General features: G+C 40.2%; 1 protein-coding gene across 3 annotated transcripts; it reads right to left on the bottom strand.

Annotated features, from left to right (window-relative positions):
* Positions 1-321: 321 nt before the first annotated feature.
* Positions 322-23,101, bottom strand: gtf2ird1 (GTF2I repeat domain containing 1). Of its 3 annotated transcripts, none has more exons than XM_036524625.1 (27): positions 22,778-23,101; positions 17,126-17,257; positions 16,476-16,617; positions 15,392-15,565; positions 14,305-14,488; positions 13,481-13,776; positions 12,618-12,713; positions 11,542-11,625; positions 11,063-11,246; positions 10,213-10,238; positions 9,853-9,979; positions 9,468-9,511; positions 9,064-9,144; positions 8,482-8,568; positions 6,446-6,499; positions 6,178-6,243; positions 5,510-5,693; positions 5,337-5,398; positions 4,832-4,903; positions 4,138-4,405; positions 3,921-3,949; positions 3,607-3,654; positions 2,888-2,965; positions 2,174-2,366; positions 1,785-1,822; positions 1,565-1,680; positions 322-1,007 (listed from the first exon to the last, which is right to left on the bottom strand). In XM_036524625.1, the coding sequence occupies exons 2-27, from the start codon at positions 17,249-17,251 to the stop codon at positions 939-941; spliced, it is 2,928 nt and encodes a 975-aa protein (XP_036380518.1). In that variant the 5' UTR covers positions 17,252-17,257; positions 22,778-23,101; the 3' UTR covers positions 322-938. The 3 variants fall into 3 exon arrangements, with proteins under 3 accessions (XP_036380518.1, XP_036380516.1, XP_036380515.1); XM_036524623.1 differs by having other exon boundaries at positions 1,565-1,677; positions 6,178-6,309; XM_036524622.1 differs by having other exon boundaries at positions 6,178-6,309.
* Between the last annotated feature and the right edge of the window lie 1,491 nt (positions 23,102-24,592).

Consider the following 24,592-nt stretch of genomic DNA (forward strand, 5'->3'; position numbering starts at 1 on the left):
AAACAATAACAGATCTCAAGAAATGTCATTTTCATCAAGACAAATACTGCAGCTGGTGTAGTGTGTGACTAACTAGAAAAGGAAAAGGTTATGGGGGGCACACTATTCAGTTTTTTTGTTTGTTTGTTTTCATAAGTGAATGCATTTTAGTGAACATTGTGTTTTATATCCCTGCAAATACATATTATTTTCTTTAAATAAATAAATAAATAATCATACAGACATTGTAATAGTGTGAAACCAGATTGTGATTGAAGACAACCTTAGGACTTGTGAGGGTTTTCTTGCACCAGCAACCAAAAGGAAAAGAATGGTTTTTTTTTTGTTTTTTATGGGCTGCATCTGAGAAAATATTTCACCTACGTGCTTTAGACCATTTTGCTGTAGCTGTAGATGAACACATATTTTTGAACCTCTTAAAAGGATCTGGCATAAAGATCTGAAAAGACAGTGGATAATTATGTAGTGAGAAGGAGAACATTGACTCTGATGGAGCATTTAAAAATGGAAAAATCCATAAAATGAACAGAGAATTATATGCCACACATTCAGCTGATTCTGAGCAGACACAGTTGTCCCTACAGCCAAGAACCTTTTCAATTAGTGTCTTTCAAGCACAGAGCTAACTTCTGAATTTTTGTTACGAACAAATGACAGACATGAGCTTATCCTGCTACTCTCCTGGTACTTTTCTTAGCTCTGACACAAACCTTCACACTCACAAGCCTTCAATGACCTAAAGCAATAAAATGTATCTTCCAACATATTATTAAGCAAAATTTCCACTAATTTGGGCTATAGTTCCTCAGTCAGACAGGCTGGTAGCAACAGCACTCTAAAAAAGCAGATACTGGAGTCATGGTTATACGTATTTTTTTTACTTCCTCCTCTCAGTTGTCCTTTTATTTTAGCAGAGAGTTTCCATTGGTCTGCGACTGCTAGTACTTGACTTTTCCAGGAACTTGCACATTCACCCCGCTGTAATCCACCATGTACATAGGCCATTGCTGAAAAAAAGAGTAACAGAATACAGGAGATGTGGACAGAGAGAGTGACATCATGCAGTGAGTGGATTTCACTACAAAAAGCCTTTTCAAACCCTTTTAAATATCAGGTTATCTAGTCTGAAACTTAAACTTGAGTTTAAAGTGGATTTGAACTTTGCGGGAGAAACACACCTCACAGAAAGCATTCAGCTTAATGCACCAAGCAGTGAACTATCCTTGAGATCGGTGAAGCTAATATAAGTCTTTTTGGTGTAATAGCGAAGATTGATAATAAGCTATTTTCCATTTTATTTTCATTAACCATGAGGAAAATGTAGTCTTTACAAGCTCCAACACAAGGGGATATACATATTTGTTTGACAGCCTCTTCTCAATTTCCTATCATGTCTTCAGGAGTCCCTTTAATTGCCTAATTAGCAATATCAATGAATTAGAGCTTTCATGTCTTGGGGGTAGTGAATTCATTTCTAACATACAAATTTAAAATCCATTAAACAAAAACAGTTTGTCCAGCGGCTATACTGTCACATAATTACTCTATCATCTTTGCTGCTCACCATCACAGGAATCTGATTTGTTGATACTCCTGACTCCACCCCTGGGGGCGTAGACACTTGGCTGCTGTCCGGTACTCTTTTGCGTTTGCGCCTATTGCTGGAGCCTTCCTTACCTGCTGGAAAATTCCCCCATGTGTTAAAGTCACATGTCACAAATGTACTCTCAACAGCTGAGGTTATATTTAAAAAAAATAAAAATAAAATAAAAATGAAGTCTTACCCGTGTTACAGGTTTGGGTACAAATTTCTGCAAAAGGTCTGTGTAAAAAAAGGAAAAATAATACATTTCTCAGTTCATTTCACAACAAAATGACATCAGCAATATTACAACTTCATTACATTATTGGCATTTAGCAGATGCTCTTATCCAGAGAGACTTGCATCGGTTACAATTTGTTACATATTACCCATTTATACAGCTGAATATTTACTGAGGCAATTCTGTGTTAAGTACCTTGCCCAAGGGTACAACAGTAGTGCCCCAGCAGGAAATTGAACTGGCAACCTGGAGGACTGGAGTCCTGTTCCTTACCACTATGCTACATATGATTCATGGACATATTTGTAGTTCATTCTGTTCATAGTATCATCACTCATAAAAGCACTCACTGTAGTTGGCTCTTGATGTTGATGGTGATGTCATCCCGAGCCTGCAGGATTTTCTCCAAGCGCGTGATGTCATAAGTGTTTGGGTTGCGAAAGGGTATATCGTCTGGAAGACCTGAAACTTCCACAGAGTCTGGACTGGCACGGATCAGCTTGTATGGTACCAGGACAGACCGGTCCAAGCCCAAAGCCTCACCTAGTTTGAGAGTATGGAATACACTGCATTCACACAAGCCCAGACTCAGTTATATTTCAGAATTTCTGTTGCATATACATTACCTCCAGCAACTGGTATAGACCTGTTTCACTCAGTTTACTTTTTGTAGTATGTCTCTACCTTACATAAACTGTGCTGTGAAAGTGGTCTTTGCATTTTGTTATTCCTACGGCGTCACAGTAGCGTGCAGATGGTAAACTGAGCTACAGACAAGTTGAAAGGGAACACCGAGCAGAGACTATGTGCATCCTCAATTACACTTGAATATTATTTATGTGTAATTTCACTGCTAGCAAATAAAATTGGATTTGCTTATATTTCAGTACCGCAGTCATAAAAATTAGTTAAAAAAAGGCATGCACACACCCCCATATTCACACGTTTTAGACTTACTTAAATATTTTACACGCAGCAAACTCTCAGGGATTTTAAGCCTGGCTGGAAATGACAAGCCTTCCATGTCACAAATTCTCCTTTGTAAAAAGTGAAAAATCACTGACCGTATTTCTTGTTGAAGAGCTCCTTTACTTGCTCCCGGAGAATGACCTTCTCCCCCATACGATTAACCTCTTCATCATCTGTTATTAAGGAAACAGCCAGTCAGTACATAATACTGAGTAGCATTCAGAATATCCAGATTGTCATCTAGTCTAATTCTGGCTAGGATATTAAACTAGTCTATACACATAAAATAAGAACCCTAATAATAACACAGAATTTTTCATCTTTTTTTTGCAATTGTGCATCGATTGGATATTGTCACTTAATCTCCTTATGACAGAAAAGGATTTTCTGTATCTATTGTAAATAAACCACCAAGTGTACAAACAACACTAGGGGAAGGTATTTTAGCCAGATTACATGCTAAATGCCTTATGCTGTAGCTAATATAGCCCTAAATGGCATGGCAAGAGATTTTTCAGAGAAAAGAAAGCATGACCAAAAGGTGTTTGGAACATTATTTGAGGGGAGATAAACAGTGGTTAAACTGTATTCCAACATCACAATTGTGTATCAGTTATGGTGGAAACATTTATTAATTTTGGTATGCATGAGTTCTGTATCTGATCGGACGCTGTCTTGTTTGCAGTGTTACGAATCTGTTTTGCTGATTCTCCTAATTATTTCACACACGCGCCTAAGAATAGAGGACTGCTAAAAAATAACTGGACGGGTTTTCAGCTGATGTTATAAAGACCTTCAGGTGATGAACACTTACCACTTATTGAGGCGTAGGCCTTTTTTAATAAGGTGATCCGTCGAGGTGCTAAAAATGTAGGTCAAATTTAGTCAGGTCAGGAATGATGCAAATCGATCACATGCTTAAACTACAACACCATCGCTTGTAGAAATACTGTTCAAAGACCTACCCATTCATCCATTCATGACTATTTGTTAACAATTACTAACATGCAGTGCCAAAATACTTTAAAATTCTGAGTCACCTGGTCAATATTATGACATAGGAGGCTTGAGAAATTAAAGTGTTTCCTTTAATAGTCAAATGCTCATTACTTTCTGAGGTTGATTTACCTGGTTTTGGGATAAGTCCTTGAAAAGGCCTGCACAAATGACAAAACAAATCAGCATGGTTATTCACTGTCTTTAGCTACCTACCTACCTAGCTAAAAATATTTATTTGCAAGACTAAATTGTTCTTAAAAGGAGTTCCAATTTACTCAGTTTATAGCACATACTGAGGAGCTGATATATGTAAGGGGTTTACTTCTAATGCAGGAATACCCTCTACCTGGTAATGGTGAAGCTGATCTTGTCAGCCACAGCCAGAATCCTCTCGAGGTTCTGGGACCCAAAGGTACAGGGTTTTCTGAATGGTATGCCTGGGGGAAGGCCCTCGATGATCACAGATCCAGGGTTGCTCTTGATCCGCTTGTAGGGCACCTGGACAGGGTACTTAATGCCAAGCGCCTCGCCGTATTTTCTGTTAAACAGATCCTGGACCTGTTCCCTCAGGGTGTTGGCCAAGTCAATTCTGGACAGTTTAGCCTCTAAGCTGTCTGTAAATAAAGCAAGCGAAAAACAAGGTCATTATTAAAACTTTCAGTAAATCCAAACATTTTTTGATAGGTTTTCACTACATTATATTGCAAAACGTATTCCCTACTTGGATCCATTTCTGTATTTGCTATACATATCATTTATTATACAGACAGACACTTCTTCATTTAGGTTAGGTTTTGTAGGTCCAGATTAATGTACCTACAAAATGTTATATATGAAGTAAGACATTTATTGATATATTTAATACTTTCTTATGCATCTCACTCTATACATGGCTACCCCTAACTCCTAATCTACACTGCTATGCACCAACAAATTCAACAGAATTCTTCCCCTTCTTTACAGGGCTAACATTTCTATTCTACAATAAATGGTGAATAAATGTACACACATTGTACGAGTCATCTTGTTGTTTTGCTTACCTGAGTAGCCTGGCCTTTTTGATGCAGCCCCAGCATCTTCCAGCACATTGTCTTTAGAGTCAAGGTCTGCCACTGTAGAAAGCAGGCAATATCACATATGAGAAGTCAGGACAAAATTTTTCATTTATAATTAACTTTATAAAAATAAATTAAGGACTAAAACCAGTGGCCTTCACATTTAAACTTAATCTTGACTGATATAATTTACTGCTTTGCAAGACCTGGCCAATTTTAATATTATTGCTACAATTTATTTATTTGCTGACATATCCAGTGTGTCTCAGCCATCTTTAATTTTTACATGTCATCCATTTATACAGTGTAATTTTAGCAATTCATGTTACATTCCCAGAAAATCAGCAGTGCTTTATCTACAAATTGAAGCTTCAACAGTCTCAGAACATGCAAGGTTCCCTAACCACTACATTTCCGTACTTCCGCCCTGTTACTTGCCCACTGCCACCGCTGACTGTAAACAGGGCTTTTGAAGTTTAGGGTGACCTACCTGGGTTACAGGCTGAGAGGGGAGGAGCCTCGTGTTTAACTGGATCAGTTAACAGTTCCGGCCTGGAAAAAGTTAATGCCATGATCCATTGCCATGTATCAGAATGAATACGATTTTCACGCCTTGTGCTACTGCAATAATATGTTCCCTTGGCAAGTCATGTGACACCTCACCTCTTGATGACAAACCGGATTTGATCACTGGCTGCCAGGATCTTGCGTAGTTTCGCTGCCCCAAAGCAGTTGGGCCTGCGGAAAGACATGCCCTCAGGGAGCCCGATGACAAACAGATCGTCTGGGTACATCTGGAACTTGGAGTATGGCACCCTGGCGGGCTCTGGCAGGCCCAGAGCTTCAGCTGTAGCAGAGAGAGAGAGAGAAAGAGAGAGAGAGAAAGACCAATTTACTCAAAATCCCAAGACAACCAACACAGCTGCTGTTAAGACCTGAGGTGGATACTTGGGCACGATTTCTTCCTCCAATTAGACCTTAAAGGCCACCTTGGACCATCTTCTGAAAAATCGATCTGTAGTTTAACTTATAATCAACACTTAACACATATATCATATTGAATCATGAATTTAATTTTAGGTTTTCTGGAAAATATTCAATGAGTACTTCAAAATAAACCCGAGATAAAGCATTTCATTGGAACATAACAAGTATACACCACGTCAATGGAAAGGTCCAGGACAATTTATAAAAATTCCCTCTGGCTTTCATTTTGCCAAAGAACCTTGTATAGCACCTGACAGAAACTACATTTGGTGTAAAGACGTGTAATTACATACGACTATTATGTGCGTAAAGCAGACTATTGTGATGGGTGTAGCACAACTTACTGTACTTGGCACTAAAGAGGCTTTCCACTTGCTTCCGAAGCCGAAGGATCATTTCACCGAGATCCTCTGAAAGAGTGCAGAGCGTAGAAAGAGGACTGACTGTGATCTTCTCCACACGAGAGCTGAAATGAACTTAACAGAACACCCACCAGAAACGCAAAGTCCAGCACACACTTAACTGCTTTTCAGAGAACTGGCTCAAAGGCTGCTGTTTGTGAACTTGTTAAATGAAGTTAAATGCTTCAGGGGTGACAGTTTGCATTCTTACCTTCAACAGACCTCCTGGGACCTTGGGGTGTGGATGCGTCCGATACTGCCTCTGCTGTAAGAGACAGTGTATGATCGTACACACAGCTCCTTTGATTTTTAAGGTACAATGTGCATTTGGTCCAACTAGAGAGAAATATTTAAGACGGCAATAACAACCTTCCTGGAGACTTTTGTCGGTTTTTTGTTGTTTTTGCACATATGAAAATATTTTCCAGTGTAATTAACAGTTAAATACTTTATCTCTCACTTTGATATTTGAACTTACCAGGAGTGGCATGCTTCACTTCCAATTTGCAATAAAAGGACTTGAATGCAAAATTCAAAACACAAAAAAATGAAAGCCTAAATTAAAATATAAAAAAACTGAAAGTTAATATGAACACATGAGTATATTTTTGTTGGAAATAAAAGTGCCAGTACTGTTGGATGTTTTATACTTGGTAGACCTTTGTGTTTCACCAAATTTTACATTTACATTTATTCACTTGGCAGACGCTTTTATCCAAAGCGACTTACATAGGTTACCGTTCTTTACAATGTTTACAACCATTTATACAGCTGGATACTGAGGCAATTGTGGGTTAAGTACCTTGCCCAAGGGTACAGCAGCAGTGCCCCAGCGGGAATCGAACTGGCAACCTTTCGGTTACGAGTCTTGCTCTTTAACCACTATGCTACACTGCCGCCCCACCAAATGATGCTAAATCCTTTACAGAACCTCTTTCTTGTGTGTTTTTTCCTCTTTTTAGTGTCTGTATTTAAGAGGTAAGTTATACTTCTTAAACACTTTTGCACCTTTAAGAACAGCTTTTGTGGAAGTAAGATGAGAGTGGCATCACACTCAAGTGTTCATATTAGCTCAAGATTTCAGTCTTTATTCTGGGACCGGGGTGTCAGGTTCTGGGTGGAGGAGAGACTCGTGCGCTCTCCGTTGAAGGAGAGCTGAGATAATCTGAAGGGAATCTACACAATTATAACATGGACAGTATGCATAATTCATCAGGGAGGACAAGTTATTTCTAAACAGTGTTTGTATCAGGGGTTGGGCTGTGGGGCTAATGTCGAAATGAACTAATCAGGGCATGTGTACAGTCAAACCTGAAACCAAGACTGAGGAAAAATGAAATTTAAATATGAAGAAGCTCATGTAGGGGAAAAGCACAACCTTTTAACTTCAAGTGATAAAGTCTACATCTTGAAGTGGTGATTGAGGAAAGAAAGTTCCTCAGGAGAAGTAAATTTCTTCCTTGATGGCAAAAGGATTCCTGTTGAAGTACTCAACGGGCTGTGTGTTTTTTCTTCACTGAGATATTTACAGATAGAATGTACAGGATTATTAGCTCCTTCGTTCTCCTATATTGCAGATTCTAGACATATACTGCAGACAACGGCATTGGAGGTGATGCTGACATGTCAAATGTCCTGCAACAAAATTACAGGTCATCAGACCGGTATGGAAGCTGAAAACTTGTGAAAGCTGTTGACCTGTCCAACCTTTAGTGAATTTCATTGGGGAGCAGGCTTGACTGTAAGAATGGTATAACTTTTAACATAAGGATGTCAAACTCAGCTTCAAGAAAGTCCTGATCCATCTGATTTTATCTCCACATCTGCAATTTGTAAGGATTTGGAGCAGCTCCTTGACCATGCTGGGTGAAGATCTTCAAATAAAATGTAGATCAAAAAAGGCTAATTGTCGAATGAAAAAAGTCCCCTGAGTAGTCGTAAAATGGGTTACTGAACATTAAACATTCAACATTAAAATATTTGGGATGCAGTGTGGGTAAAATCTGTTGGATGGGGCCTTTCCCAAATGAGCAAGTCACCCCTGATAGAGGGCGGGGCAGAAAGCAGGTGGGACACTGGGATATGGGACACTAGTGACATCTCAGAGGCAAGAGGGGAGTATCTGTGAAAAGTGTCCATACGTTTTTTTGGATCTATCTCCCTAACAGAAGGAGAGAGACTGCTGGCCATGGCCCCAGGGTTGCGCTGTGTCCTGGCGGTGCAGTGTGGAAGCGAGGCAGCGGTTACCTGCGGGGGGCTCCAGGGGGCGCCGGCTCTCAGGGGGCACAGTGTCGGCCAGAGATTCACTCAGCTCCTCCGCAGAGACACTGGCATCTGAAAGGAGGAACGGTATGTGGTCAGGTCATATCAGACCAATGATGTGACTTTGCAAGTTGTGCTATCACTGGGTGTAAAACGACGGCTGACCAGTATCAAAAATAATACGACAGCATACAATTTCTAAACCATATATGGCAATAGCTGTACGAATTCTACAAGATGCTGAATTCTTTTTTTTCCTGCATTGTAGAACAAGGAGTTGTAATTAGCGGTGGTGTCCTTCTTTCTGTTATTCTGCTTTGGAAACCAGACACTAAATGCACTGTGATTTGTCCTTTGAGTGACAAACCTAAGAAACTGCTATGGCTAGTTCTTCATTCTTACTCTTAAATTTTAAGTCTGCAGTAGTTGAATATGCATGTGTGCCAATTTTAGATGGTGCCTACTGTTCAGCAATAGCTGTGAAATTTCGGTGTTCCACTACACTGAACTCAGACTCGAGTGTCTTACCGATTTAGCTACATTAAGGATGGCAGTGTCTTTTCTTACCAGGTACTGTCACTTGAATAATTTCCCCATCTGGCGGCTCAGTTTTAATCTTTTTCAAGGGGATACAATCTCCCGAAGGCCCTGAAAAAAAAAAAACAGAGCAAATGCATTGCAACAATTTCCTAATAGTAACTGGGATGAGCAGTTGATTATGCTAAACATTTCATGAATATTGTAGACATGCTGAAAAAACAGATGGTCAAAATCAAATCCATATAAATACAAATAAACCAGAAAAAACTGTTCGTATTAGACTGCACACATATTGAAATGAAGGTGGGTCCTAACACAAAACCAAATGCTTTAATGTGATATTCTTAGGTATTATCCAGTTACACAGGAAAAAAATTTGTGGAAAGTTTTACTGCTCACGCATATAACAGGTAATACGGTCCAGCACTAACCTGCTTCACAATCTGCTAAGGGGCTCACACAAGAGCTGGTTGATCTGGAAGGAATTAAGGAGAAAAAAAATAAGCCTCCTATTTGGTATCAAACAAGACAAATAAAGTGTAAAATACAGCCAATTTTTTTAAGTCAAGTCCAGAAGTTCCTAAACATGACCTTTTCAACTTCCCTACAAGCAGCCTCCATCAGCCTCTCATTTAATCCCGTCTGTTCACAAGGGCCATTCGCGAAACAGGAGCAAACGTGAGTAGACAGCATTGTTCCCTCTTCAAAGACAACGTTAGGGTTCATTTGCATATAAATCGGGTAGTTGCCTCAGCGGCAGTAATTAAGTGGTGCCCTCTGCGGCGCTGCTGTAAGAGCCAGTGTATCAGGGCTGACCTGCTGCTGTGGGCATTGCTGACCACCTCCTGGGAGCCCGGCTGCACCCTGGGTGTCTCCGCGAAGCTGCTCTCAGACGGCGACCCCACCTCCTGCTTGCTCTCCTCCTTCGACACCTTCCCCGCAGCTACAGAGACAGCAGAGCTGAGCTGATGAATCATGCGCTTTGGGCATCTTGGCCTCGCCATATTGTCTGTCGGGGACACTTTCCCCTAACACAATAACAGCTGTGTGCAGAGGACGGATACTGCCATAATGAAATTAAGCAATCTGACAGTGTGTTACAACCTCAATCAAGGCTGAAAAGCCCGTTTGTTGGAAATCAAATCATTTAAAGATAAAATCATTAAAGGTAATTACCTGTGAAAATCCTTTCATCAAACATTCTGAAAAGAGAGGAAGAAGCAATTACTTCAGACACAGTACAGACACTCGCAGGTGGTATTACTAACAATGAGCAAGGCAGTGCTGTGGTCCGAGTCCTGGTAATAGCTGCCATAACTAGAGGGTCAGGAAAGATGCTGAACTGTCTTTAGGTATGGAGCTCTATGCCCAGGGCTGGCACTGAATACACAGAAAGTGCTGAGCAATGGGTTCCCACTGCTATTACAATTCAACTCCAAAATCCAAATATGATTCCAGGGGGAAAGAGAATGGATCATTTGTCATTTGGAATGCACCTGTGATGATCATGAGTGTGAGTTTATAAAAAAAAAAAAAAAAAGTCGTGTCAGCAGAATTAAGTGTAGTTAAATTAACGTTTATGTTTTCTTATCTAAATTACTGCTTCTTCATTTTGAGCCACAGTAAAGGGAGAAATGGTGAGCATGATGAACTCAACGAGGATGAACTCAAACATGATATGCCAAGACATTTAAATTACATATAATATAACATATGGGTTAAATAAAAGCACTCTCTGGAAAACATATTTACTTAGTATGCCAAATCAAATGTGCCATGCTGTGTTTCTTATGGCAGTAGTTCCTACTGTCAGCATGAAATATTACACTGGAGGCAGGATCCTAAACTGCCAGATGGCTAGCCTCATCATTTTCAGTTGGTTGACTCTTTTATTCTAAGGACCCAACACACCTCCGACATTAGGCGTAATCTCCAGTACCCGCTCAGGCCTGGGTTTTAATGATCGCTGCATCGTGAGACGTGAAATCAAAGCCTTACAACCGTGCATCTCCAATCCTCTGCTCACCTTTTGACCACAAAGCGCACTCCATGCCGTTCCTCCAGGATGCGCTTCAGTTTGGGGACCCCGTACGTGCAGGGTCGCTTGAAGGGGATCTTATCCGGGATTCCGATGATCTCCACGGCCTCTGGATCGCAGGCGATCTTCCGGTATGGCACAGGAACCATGTGATCCAATCCTAGCGCCTCAGCTTAAAATTTGGTTTAGCGCCACAGCCGAAGAAAAGATTTACTCACAAACAACATTTTAGGATTACAGAGATGACAATCAAACTGATACTCTCATGTCACTCAGTCAAGTTGTATTTGTTATGGCATATTTTTTACAATGTAAACTGTCACAAAGTGCCGATCTACTTCCAAATGGACTAGTTTGATTCCAGTTATATAATGTGATTCAAGGGCTTGCCATGATCTGATAGTCTCCTGCCACACATGTGCACAGGACCAGCCAAAGGTTCCCAGCCACAAAAAGCTTTGGCTTACCATAGCGGCTGTTGAACAGGATCTGCACACATTCCCTTAATGTGTTGATGTCCTCTGTCTCACGGATAAATGTGTCCCATTTTTCTGTAACATCAGAAGAAGGCACTTAAAGCAGGTCACGCAACTTACTCTATTTCTGGTGTCCTTCATATTGCAACATTTCTGTCTTTCATAGGGGACAGTAAAACAGGGTCCTGACTCTCCACAGTCGTTAAAGATCCCATGGTGCTCTTCGCAAGCAGCAGAAGTGGTCACCCCAGCATCCTGGCCTGATTCCCAGAGTGGCACTCTCTCAATCTGGCCACCTCACTATCCCCCAGTCCCACTAGCTAAATCAGTCTCTGTCTCTCAAGTTTAGCAAAACACCCAGGCAGAGGCTACTAGTCAGTGTGTAGCCTCTGTATTTTTAGGATGTGAAGAGAACCATAAAAATGGAATTAATTTTCAATACAACTAAAATGTGAATGTTCTTGTAAATGTCAAGCGTTGTGATACTAATATGATGTAAATTAACATGCAAAATTGCTCAAATAATAAGTGGTATGCTAACAATGGGTGGTCTCATTAGCACAGTGTACATAGCCACTACATTGCAAGTGTCAAACTCTTAGATGTAAACCACTGGTATTTTAAGTAACCCCCATATTGTACCTGACTGAAACACATGCGAAAGGCCAAGGCATCACACCAGAACAAGTACATTTTAATTCATCTTGAAGATAGGAAATAAACATTTTAGTAACATACTAAGGAGTACCTTGCTATTTTGTGCTTTCACTATGACGATTACACTGACTGTACATTGAAATATTATCCATTTGCTCACAATGTACACATCAAACCACTGGGTAATGCACCCAGTTTAAATATCAACATTAAACTGTGAATATAATTTCTTATCAAAACTACATGTCTAATTTATTTTTATATGTGTTACTATGCTGTTATTTCATTAGTACTACTAAATCTATTCCTCGTTCATCGTGCAGGAAGATGGCTTTAAATGCACCTGGCATGTTGCAGCAGTCCCACTGTACACAGAAGGAGGAAGTGTCCTTGTCAAATTCTTAATCTACCTGATTTCTCGTGCACGATGGAGAACAGCAGCCGCTTGGACACATGAATGCCAGGGGGGCTGTGGCCCCGATCTGCAGGCACCGCTAACCGTTCACCTGGAAGAGGGGGAGGGGGGAGGAGAGGCACACAGAAATGATGAGCCACATCACCCATCGGAGGCTTGGGAGGACACCGCCTTCGCACCCCGTAAATCACTGGCTTCAGATGAGTTCAGTAACATTCCTCACTTCCACTACGGACAATGTGTATTACGTCTGTTAAAAATAACATACATCCTGGGTCACAGCACATTACTTACATATGCAGGCTGCATGCATGAAGCACTTTCCCTCACTGAGTCCCAAAACTGACATCTTTCATACTCTTACCAGTCTATTAGAGGTTTTTGAGGTTGGGTAAGTAGAGAGAGGGAGTAATAGTAGTACCACGCTACTGACTGAGCTGAGCTGATCTAATTAAGAGCTGATCTAATTAAAAGATCCAAATACTAAAACTGTGATGGAAGAGAAAAGGTACATGCAATGTTTCAGAATTACTTCTTTTTAATTCAGCATTTATCAGTGTGCAGAAGCTTTTTCAAATAAACAAACCTGGTCGCTAAACTGAAATTAATACTGAGTTTGTTAAACATCGCACATGCTAATGTTATTTAGAAGGACTTAAAGGCAGATTAGTCTTCAGCAGCACAAGCCTGGCTACCCATGAGGGAGCTCAGGATCATTCCAACACATTTCATTTATACACATGTAAAAAAAATGTAAATCATTTACAAGCAAGCTGCTACGCATACTCCCTTTAGATAAGAGATGAGCCGTGGAGCCAGTCTGTCGCAAACCTCCTGTTTGCTGTGAATATCTCTCACCGTTGTCAGCACAGTCCTTGGCTGGGGTCAGCTTCTCTGCTCCTGGCGCCCAGGCGGCTGGCCGGTCTTTGCTGATGGTGTGGAGGGAGGTGGGCTTCAGCTCCAGCTTCCCTTCCGGGTGAGGCTGGGAGGACATCGGCATGCCGTACAGGAAGCTGGAGAGCATGGAGCTGTTGGCGGACGTCTCCTGGCCAGTGAGCTTGACAGGGGCATGGTTGGCCAGGCTCTTGGTGCCAGAGGAGCTGTGGTTAAGATCCGGGCAGGACTTGGCGTCTCGGGAAGGCTCGTCCAGGGGTCTGTGGGCATGTTCCCCCGCAGAAAAATGGAGCAAACTTAGGCCCACATACAATCTAACCACAATCTGCCCTGTGTCCTTAACTTTCACAAACAAACGTAAGTGAAGTGGTTCTTGCTTTAGTTTCTTATTTCATGAGAAAGGCTTTCCTTAGACCCTGAGAAGTGTACTTGTCCTTGACTTAATTTATATAATAATACAATTCATTATCAATGTCAATATGCTAAAGTTTATTTTTCACGTATGCTCTCAGTCCACTAATCTTTTAGTTTATTAAGCACCATTTTTCATTACAGTCACTGACTGTGAAGCTCACAATGTTGTGTCTGTTTCCGTATAAGGGTCTTCAGTACTTGTGGTGCAAACAATATAATATACTGCTTCAATATAATATAATATATGCTTGTGATATTGTTGACTCCGTATGTTGCTTTTTGCTTGTATTCTGCCTCACTTGTAAGTCGCTTTGCCAAATGACTAAATGTAAAATAAATGTAATATTGATATTTTATTAAGATAACAGGGCCACCTTTTAACCGTAAAGCGAATACGGTTGCTCTGCTCCAGGATTTTCATTAAGGTCTTGGTGTCATAGTCAGCAGGCTTCCTCAGGGTGATTCCATCCGGCAGGCCATGGACAGCCACGGAACTGGGGTCCTTCAGGATCCACTCATAAGGCACAGGCACCAGGCTGCTTTTCCCAATGGCCTCACCTGTGGATTGTCATATACGGAAATGTTTCTCTTTCTGGTCAATTATATTCCTGTGAATGTAAATCCAAGTGCTGAAATCTCCTGCCTTCTGTTTCAATTCATGGCATTTCTACGGGGCAGCAGTGTAGCATAGTGGTAAGGAACAGGACTCATAAGCGAAAGGTTGCTGGTTTGATTCCCTGATGAGGCACTGCTATTGTACCCTTGGGCAAGGTACTTAACCCAGAATTGCCTCAGTAAATACCCAGTTGTTTAAAAGGGTAACATGTAAAAAAAACTGTAACCTATTTAAGTCGCTCTGGATAAGAATGTCTGCTAAATAACAATAATGTAATGTTTTTATTATAAAGATATGGCACTGCCATCTCAGGAGCTTCAGTTCGGAGGCAATGCATTCTTGATGATCATATGAATCTCAAGGGCACTTCTGATTTGCTGTAGCAGGAATTTTTGTCTTTTTGTAAATTGAATTTCAGAGAATAGGAAGGTGGTCTTCTACACCAGATTTCTGGTCCTGAAAAGGAGTACCTGTTGCTATTTAAGTTGTTGTTGAGGAGTTCCAGTGCTAGAACTTTCAGATGAAGAATGTATCTTATGATGAACACTACACAGTGTGGCATCTTGATGACAGTTTATAGTGTCTTTGATCATTTACTTCATGGTGCCATACTTTACACTTTGCCTGCAGGCCGATTTACCTATTAAACTGAATTGAAATGAACACAAGCAAACTTCAGATTAGATCAATTCAATGAGCTCAATTCAATTATAACTTCAGTGAGATCAAATTATGTGCACATTAACGTATGACTGCAATTTAAGTAATAATACTGACAGTATTTCAGAGAAGATCCCCTGTGGTGAGACCATGGTGGCAAAGCAAAGTCTTAGAGATGACCTTACTATAAAGAACGCTGAAGACTTCCTCCACCATCTTCCTCAGGACAAAGATGTTGGATTGGGACTCGGATGTGGCACGCTGCACCGCGTGCCCGTCTTTGCCCATCTTGGCAGCGTCGCTGTCCTGGGCTTTGGTGTGAGCACTCGATGCAGTTAACGTCTGTAGGCTGGGCACTCCTGAGAGAAACCACACATTCAATAGAGAGACGCTGACGGCTCATGAGCTTGAATTAGAGGAGGCAGGAATTTCACACTCGCATCGAACGATTCTCTCAACGTATTTTCATTTGTCTTGCTAGATTAAAAACCATGCTAATTGTCTGAATAATCCACAAACATTGGCTGATAATTGTCTTTCTCTCAATTGTGATTCATGAGGTAGCTCTTCTTTTTTGGCAAGTGAAAAACTCAAAATCATGAGCATTTAAACTGCAAAGCTGGCACAGATAAAATGATCTTTATATCCTCAGCATGCTCTGGTTGTAGGCACATGGTATAGACAGTAAATCTGTCTGCATGGTCAAATCATCAGTGGGTGTGCAAATGCTGTACAATTTCACGACATAAAGAGAAAGGATACTAAACAATTAGGAGAAAAAGAATTAGCTGCAGAGTGGTATGGGATTGTTCAGCTAATTAACCGCCTTACTGTTAATGGGGCAAACCCAATGAAAATAGGCTGATATATATGGTCAATTTAAATGCAATCTGGCTGCCTCCTTTAGGATCACAAGCCAGTAAATTTTACAAATCATTACTAAAAATGAAGAAGATTACTTTCTCTGATTATTTCAGAGAAATTCTCTGAATTATTACTTTCTGATACGTAACTTGAGCTAAATGTTGGTCTAGGTGGTTAATGTGTTGGTGTGGAAACCTTACTTGAGGAGATGAACAGAGAACTGATATAAGAAATAATACAGCTTCAATTCACACAATATATCATGTAAGTATTTCTGACAAATTGCAGCTCATGTCCAGCTCAACAGAATACATCTCTAGTTCATCACATCTCTAGTTCAGATTTCCCCTGGATAGGCTATAGACTGTGACTGTAGACTTTCTGTCAGGATGCAAAATGACTAACTGCAAAACTTGTGGAAGTCAGTCTGTATTTCCTTCCTGGAGTTGAGGAAGACCCTTCCCTTCTCGGTCCCCACGGCGATCACACTGTCCTCGTGCACTGTGACGCACGCCACCTCGGCATTGAGTTTGGACATGGCGGAGCACTGGAAAACAGGATCGGTGTCGGGTCATCATTCCAAATTCGCGCCACACAGTATTTCCATCAAATACACAAACAGAAGACAGCTCATATAAAACATTAATCAGATCAAGCACCCTCAGCTGCATTACAGACCTGTTCAAGTTGGATGGAACCAGGCCAGACTGTATATATCATTTCTGGATCTGGTATTCAAGCTGTCGTTCTACCCTAACAACAAAGTCCTTTCAACACATCCCACACATGCCCAGATCCAGCGTCCCCAGACAACCTGATCGGACGAAACTGGCCAAGTTGAATGTTTTCAGACAGATTAAAGAGGCCAGGTCTTTGGTCTGTAAACTTAAGATAGTAAGGCACAGGAGGAGAGAGCAGGCCAACGAGAGTCCAATACAGTTGAGATTCCAGTTCAAACAAAGCATATTTAAAATTTGTGTTTTAAATGGATATAATGAACCATAACGGTGCCCATCTGTCGGGTATTTTCCTTCAAACAGAGCAGGTGAGCTTACCACTGAATCCAGGGCAGACACCAAGCTGGTAAGGATCTCCTGCCTCGCTGACACCTGGGGGACCCGCAGCTCAGCACGGGAGTTTGTCCGGATCCCGTCGCACCCTGACTTCCGCACCTGCGCCATTCCTCCCTGGGGGAGAGCACAGCCATGTTTACTCAGCCTGCTAGTCACAAAACTCTTCCCTCTCCTGCCAAGACTGATAAGATGTACAGAGAGATATTAGGCTGTTACCTCTTCTTATCTGGCATGTCAGAGTCAGGCAGTGACTGCAGATTCTACAGGCAACTATTACTACAGTTCATTTGACAAAATGAGTCAACCTCACTACTAATGACATGATTACGTTTGTAGCCAACATAAAAACAAATAATAAACCTAGAATCTGCTGGATTCAGTGGTGTATCCTCTCCTGAGAAACACACTGAATACACGTTACAATGACGAGGGTCTTCTTCATTACATAAGCTTACATTCAGTAGTAAGTAGTGAAGTCATTAGTGGTTTGATGCTGCCGGTGTTGTTTTTTTTAGATGTTTAAAAAATGTCCTGCTGACTTTTTAGGATGGCAATTATTTTTTTTCAGAACGTCATATGTGAGGTAAATTGGACAGGAATGTGCATGGAAACTGCTGAGAATGTGCAAGACTGATATAAACCCTGTTAATTGCTTCCTTCCATTGTAGACTTAAGGCTGTTCTCCACAAGAAACCAGCACAGTAACCAGCAACCTAAACCATTCAGAAAGTGAAATGTTACTTCATGGCAGGATGTACAAAAATAGGACCAAGTAACATGATAATGTGTGACCAATAGAGGCCCACAGATTATGAAGATAAGCATCTAACAGATTAGATATTAAGAATAAATTATAAAGGGGTTAAAATACTATACATTGTTTGGAGTAGGGGGGTGAGGTTGGGGGTGAACTGATTAAGAGGCTTTAAAAGTGGTAGTAAGACCCTCTATGCAATATGCTAATACCAAAATCTGTTACACACATGTGAAAGTAGCTAATTACGATAAGCTTTTGTCAGCCAATTAAAGTTGGCCCAGATTATGTCTATAAACCCCCTTCATCCTTAATTTGCTCTCCATAAACTGTCACAAGAGCCAGAAACTTGAGACCCTGCACAGGACTGACAGGAATCTCAATTGGGAAAAACCCCATAAAAAGCCCTGCAGCTCCTCTTTTCTTTCCTCAACCACCCCCCCCCCCCCCCCCCCCAAGTGTCATTTGGACCATCCCCATGCCTGCATCCCCAAGCAAAACATTTTCAGCAGCTTTCTCTCTCGCCTTTAACTCTCTCAGCATGACCAGTTCAAGATAATAAATAGGCCCACATTTTTAAAAAAGCAGAGTTTATAGGGAACCAAAGACAAAGAAAGAAAGCATGGAAAAAAGAAACGAAGGAAGGAAAGAAGGGGCATAAAAATCGCAATCCTAATTCCTGGCCCCTCGCGTTCTCATGGCAACTGCAATCCGTCTCCTTGGAAACTAATCTCGAGGCATTTGAACAATGCAGCTCCGGCCTTTAATCTCTCCAGACACTAGGAGCCATTATCCTAGCCTCCGGGCAGCCCAAACCACAGACTCCACACAGAGGGGAGAGAGGCAGCCCCAGCTGCACAAATGCCTGCCTGATTCTGTCTCTCCTCTGAGCAGATTCCAAACACAACCCCCCTCTAACAGCCACAGCACAGAAATAGATGTCCTTTTTCGATTACATCTTTGAGGCACAAAAAAGCTAAATGCTAAGCTGGACAAAAAGACGGAGCTAGCATTTAGTAGTATTATAACAATTAGCCAATAACTGACTTATTGTATTTCTAAAGGAAGGTCTTTATTGCAGAGATTCTAATAAAATTTATAGCATAATGTAATGTTCACTAACTGGCTTTGTCTGAAATTTTGGAAAATGCTGACATTTATGAAATTAATATCCGGAATAAACCTCCAGTCGGGTTATTAAACCTACAGGCCTACATAATTAAAAGTTTCAATTCGGGCTTCACAGGTGATATTTGTTAGTGCTTATGGGTAACTGAAATTTAGTAAATCCACATTTGAGCAGGAGCCCTTCATATTCTGATGTTATTGCAAGACATTCACATATAATTCTGTCTCCAGAATTCTACCCTAGCCGTACAAATGACAGCAGGCACACTGATACACTCAAGGTCAACGAACAGTCAACCTCTGAGTTAACCAATTTAGTGGGAAATGAGTGGCGTCAATGATATAAGTGTCGGTTTGCATAAAACACAGCATAGTTCTCTCTTCCCCTCTAGCCAATGTTCAAATCCACATAAGTGTTTTGGTTTAAGCCTGGTCCAAAGACACATCTGGCAATAATGCAAACTAAAATAGGGATTGCTTGATATGATTACCAACCTTCTCAGCATCTTTTTTCCATTTGACTTCTACTTGGATTTACAGATATTGTACTCTTTCCAGGCATTTTTGAGCAAGAGAATGAAAACAAACAGTGTTCAGCTGGTTTAAAATGTTTTAGGGTTGTCTTACATTACTCTGAACTCTTCACTCATGCACACATAATCATTAATCATGGGGGAAAACACATTTCATGTAGTCTACTTTAATATATACAAATACGTAATACACACACATGACTATATATATATATATATATATATATATATATATACACACAGACATATATATACATACGACACATGGCGATGAAAGTATTGGTCTGGGATGGAACAGATAACTGCATTGTTCAACATCTGAAATTCTCTACATATACATATTATCCTCATTCCACAAACACAGACTTGCATTTTGTGATAATTCCTTGCAACCAGTGAGAACAACCGTGAACAATTACAAACACACCCTGATGTCATCAGATATAGTCGGGGTTTGGCAGAAATGCTCCAGTGCTCTGGTTAATGACACCCTGACCAATTTGAATGCTCCTGAGGATATACCGTGATTTTATTTGTCCTGACTTTTCCAAGCCGGTGGGGGCATAGCTGATCCTTACTTGTTGATTAATTCCCCATATGGCGTTTAGAGATATTACAGTGATCTCAAAGAGGGTATCATGGATTTCTGAGCGGTTTTTCCACTAAGAAGCTTGTGGCTCTTGCTGCCATTGATACACAACACTTTGCTAATACCCTAAACAAGAGATTCTGGGCACAAGTCCTTCTTAATAACACCACTGTATCTAAATCGTTTAGCTCAATGCTGATCATTGCCTTTTAATTGCCTTTAACCCCTCACTATCCAGACATTAATCCACAATCTGCATGCACCTACAAGACATGGCCTGATCCTAACACTTCATGAGTCTAGTTGCCCCCACAGTCATTATGGTGTTATTATTCTGTCCATTCTCTCTGTGTGATGTTTGAAACTAGCTGTAAGGGAACAGCAGTGGTTTGACACATTCATTTTGTACACTGTATAACCCCCCTTCTAGTTCTGTAACCTATACAAGTCGCTCTGGGAAAGAGCATCTGCTAAATTATGTAATGTAATGTAATGTAGTTCGTCATGTTATTACACACACATCAAACTGAGCATGTAAGTATATTTTTTATATGAACATGTACATCACTGAGGACATCAATTCTGAGGACAACAAATATATAACTCAATGTTCACCTTTTTTCATTGTGCCAAAAGTTTGTATTTTCTATCGAACACTTCAATGGAGTGAAGTATTCATTCAAAGGAGGGATATACATCAGTGAAAGAAACAACTGATAACAGTGAAAGCAACTGATCTTGGTCACCTTTGCAGACCAGAACATTTTTCAAAAATCAATCTGCAAATGCTATCAGGATTCCATCCAACACATTACATCTTATAGCATAGGCTTGTTTGAACTATCTTATAACATGCATCTGTGACCTAAGATTATTAACATCTAAGATTGGACTGCACTACAAAATATTTACAGAAATGTGTGGAACTTAACATCCCTAGTTGGCACACTACAAAGGGCAAAGGATATGAAAGCATTTCATGATACTGGCCTATATATCTTATCAACCTTATCCTGCGTCCTCAGCTTTTAAATTGAACTTCATTTGCAACTTTCTTATGTTCCTCATGTTGAACAACAGTCAACTACTTGTAACTCTACTTTCTGTCTGTGAAATTATAAAAGTGAAGAGGTACAGACTAAATCTAACTCACGTGTGACCATGTTTCTATGTGTCATTTCTTGTATTTCAAGGAAAATTGCGAACTGTATCTGATATCGTTCCTAGAAACAATAAATAACTTAAGGAAGGAAGCACGACTATGCTGCTCCCTGTTCTTGTGGCAAGACTAAAAACTGTCGTAACCTTCAACACACATGGACTTTTACCTTGTCGTCTTTGTTCCAAATATTACAGAATATTTTTGTTAACATACCACGACAGTCCAATACCAAAACACTGCTAATATAGCCTACTGTCAAATCGTTTTCCCTACCCCATGTTCTACTTAATCATGGAGTAACGATGCATTCTATTATGCAAAAAACAAAACATTGTTTTCATTTGCCTGAAAAGTGTACTTACTACTGTAAACAATGGATAATGTAAATTTGTTCAACAAAAGATAAACGTCCATCGAAGCAATTAAATTTTTATGTCAAGATCTTGAAAATAGCCATTATACGGAATCAGACAGGATACTTCAATACTTCAGGATACTGTAATTTTTTTCAGAATATTTTACCCTAGTGTAATACTCGACTGTTTCTATTGCCCACTATTTTGACTGCGAAAAGCAACGGTTTCCCGATAGTTCCCTTTACCAATTAACCACAATATCGACGACAGACAACTGCCAAATACGATGTTTTGTTCCGCTTACTTACTAAACGATTAATGTGTTCAAGGCGTTAACCTTAGCGAGATAGCAACCTAGCTGGCTAATAACAACATGAATTCTTTGTGGGTGAAACACACCAACACGGCATTTAGTAGGAAACACTAACCGCTTGCTTTGACTGTTTTTATTTTATCTTAATTAAATTCGACAATTGTTATATATCTTATCAAGTAGCTAGCTAATTTGCAGCTAGTTATTAAACGAAGCATGGCCCAGCCGACTTGTACGCCACAATTTTAAACCCCATCACAATTTCTTGATTTCGTAGCCAACGTTCCGGTTTTAAACATCAGACGACAGAGACAAAAACTCAGAAAATGACATTGTAAACTCGACCTCCCAGGTTCTAAAACAGTGAGTCGCGCCACAATAACACGAAATGTTTCTTTCGTACAAAACAATGACCTCAAGTAACCATGTCACACACCCACACACGCTCCATTTCTTCAACTACAAAATACCGTTGTTAGTTTATGCAATCGCTGTACCTAGCTACACTATCATTGTACATTCTAGTGTCGCGATCCGTAAACAACCGCATACTGTATGTAAACGGAGATTTAAACACTTTATTGCTTGTCTTGCCATGATTAGACGCTGCATTTTTCCTTGCGGAAACGGTGTTAGCTACCTAGCTATCTATGTTAGCTAGCAATCCATCCTCTCCCCCAGAATTATAATCCGTAATTTCACAATTTGTATACCCTTCATAAAAGTCACGTGCTCAAATGAAATGTTATTTCAATGTTATAAAATGCACTATAAAGGTTAAAACATGCCTGATCCTTACCAAAATGACCGTTTATAATGTATTATGCTGTCAATCCCGGAATACACGCAGGTTTATTCTCCCTTTAATCCAATTGAAACTGCTTGGTAGATTTTCCCCATATATGATATACCGTTACTGAGGTCCCGAAACCGTGTAATCCGAAGCATTATTTTGTTGCCATCGCTTGTTTAAAAATATTGTCGACTAGATTATTCGTCAGTTTTGCCCGTTTCTTTCCCTTTTCTTTAACGGAGGAGAGTGTCCCCTTTCCCCTTTCTTTGTTCTGTAATCCAGTAAAATTGAAACTCATTCGCCTCCGCTAATCCCAGCCCAACTCAACAACAGCATCTATTGGCTGTAATTTACATATAGGATTAAGGAACCTCTGCAAAACCATGGGGGAAAACTGGTTTTGAAACGGACATGAGTAGTAAAGATAAATCACCCTATTTAACCCACTAAATTCCTGTCCTACAATTGTGAGTTACTTTATAGGCTATCATAGTTTAATATTACCGATGCTACATTTTGAGTGGCTAAAATGCATAGTGGGGTTTATGAATCTCCAGATTACAGGTACACGGATTATTTTTTCCAAAATAATATCATTCCATTTTATTAAAAACCGCACAGTGTAAAAAGGCACCGGTGACAGAGGTTCATTTCAGGAGGTGTGTAAAACCACTTTCTTGTTTCTCGGTGTAATTTTAAACCTTTCCACTTTTCAGAAAAGCTCATAAATAGGATTGTGACCTACAAAACAAATGCGTTTGTCCTTGGACATAACGCTTATTGACGAGTGTTATCATATAGGCAACACACAAGTTAAAAAATGTACGTCGTCGGCACCAGTAAACGGTCCAGGACCAATATGTTCCTGTTAAGCATGTGATTCTTGCTTGCCCGTGGCGTTGATCTCCGGTTTATCCCCTTAGATATGATCTAGCCTACAGTATGGCCAACTGGAATCTTTCCCCGAGTTCATGTGCCGCCTCTTCATGACTCGTCAGCTGAACTTTGCTGTGGCATGAAAAACCGTTTACAATTCGTAATTTTATTAATTTTACATTTCATTTGTATTTAAATTACAACTATGCAACTTGTTTTGCACACACTGTTTAATTTTCCGTATAAGAACACAAATGCCACGCTGCCTGAGCGGAGTCTGGCTGCCCCCTGCTGTCATTCAAATCACCTTTCGCCTTATGACCGTTTGACCGGCATTGTGTGCGTTTCACGAACAGCAAGGCACCAAATAATTTTGTCCTGTACTAAATAAATTGTGGTGTATGAACGTAGGTGAGGTTTTAACCCGTGAATGCTCTGTGTGTTCATATGCATGTGGTAATGTTTTTAAAATGTATTTAAACGAAACAAATGAAAAAGCAAAAAGGGGATATTATTTTTTACACTGACGCTTACATGCAACCTTTTCAGTTGTGTTCATTATGTTAAAATTGAACTACAAATTACTTACACATTCATTTTAAAATGTATTTCCTGGTGCTATTTGTTCCATATTTGTGGCATTTTCAGGATCACAGTCAAATGAAATGTCTTCACCGTCAAACGTTTGCCGCTGTAACCCTGGGCAAGGTACTTAACCCACAATTACCTCAGTTTAATATCCAACTGTATAAATGGATAAAACTGTAACATATGTAAGTCTGTCTGGACAAGAGCATCTGCTAAATGACAGTAATGTAATGTAAATAAAATATGTATTTTGTAATATAAGACCCATTCAATTGTTGTGTTCATATTGTTTATAGGTTCACACATGCACACACACATACACACATATTCATAGAGTGAGAGAGACTTATACTGACT

This window comes from Megalops cyprinoides, chromosome 3, assembly GCF_013368585.1.
Source record: "Megalops cyprinoides isolate fMegCyp1 chromosome 3, fMegCyp1.pri, whole genome shotgun sequence".
Classification (NCBI taxonomy): domain Eukaryota; kingdom Metazoa; phylum Chordata; class Actinopteri; order Elopiformes; family Megalopidae; genus Megalops; species Megalops cyprinoides.

What these genes read in the sequence shown, in the direction of transcription:
- gtf2ird1 (XM_036524622.1), bottom strand. Translation starts at nt 17,251, where the DNA reads ATGGCGCAGGTGCGGAAGTCAGGGTGCGACGGGATCCGGACAAACTCC. An exon ending in CCTCTCAGCCTGTAACCCAG is followed by an intron (nt 4,904 to 5,336) that starts GTAGGTCACCCT and finishes TGCTTTCTACAG; the next exon opens with TGGCAGACCTTGACTCTAAA. An exon ending in AACATCAAGAGCCAACTACA is followed by an intron (nt 1,823 to 2,173) that starts GTGAGTGCTTTT and finishes TTTTTTACACAG; the next exon opens with ACCTTTTGCAGAAATTTGTA.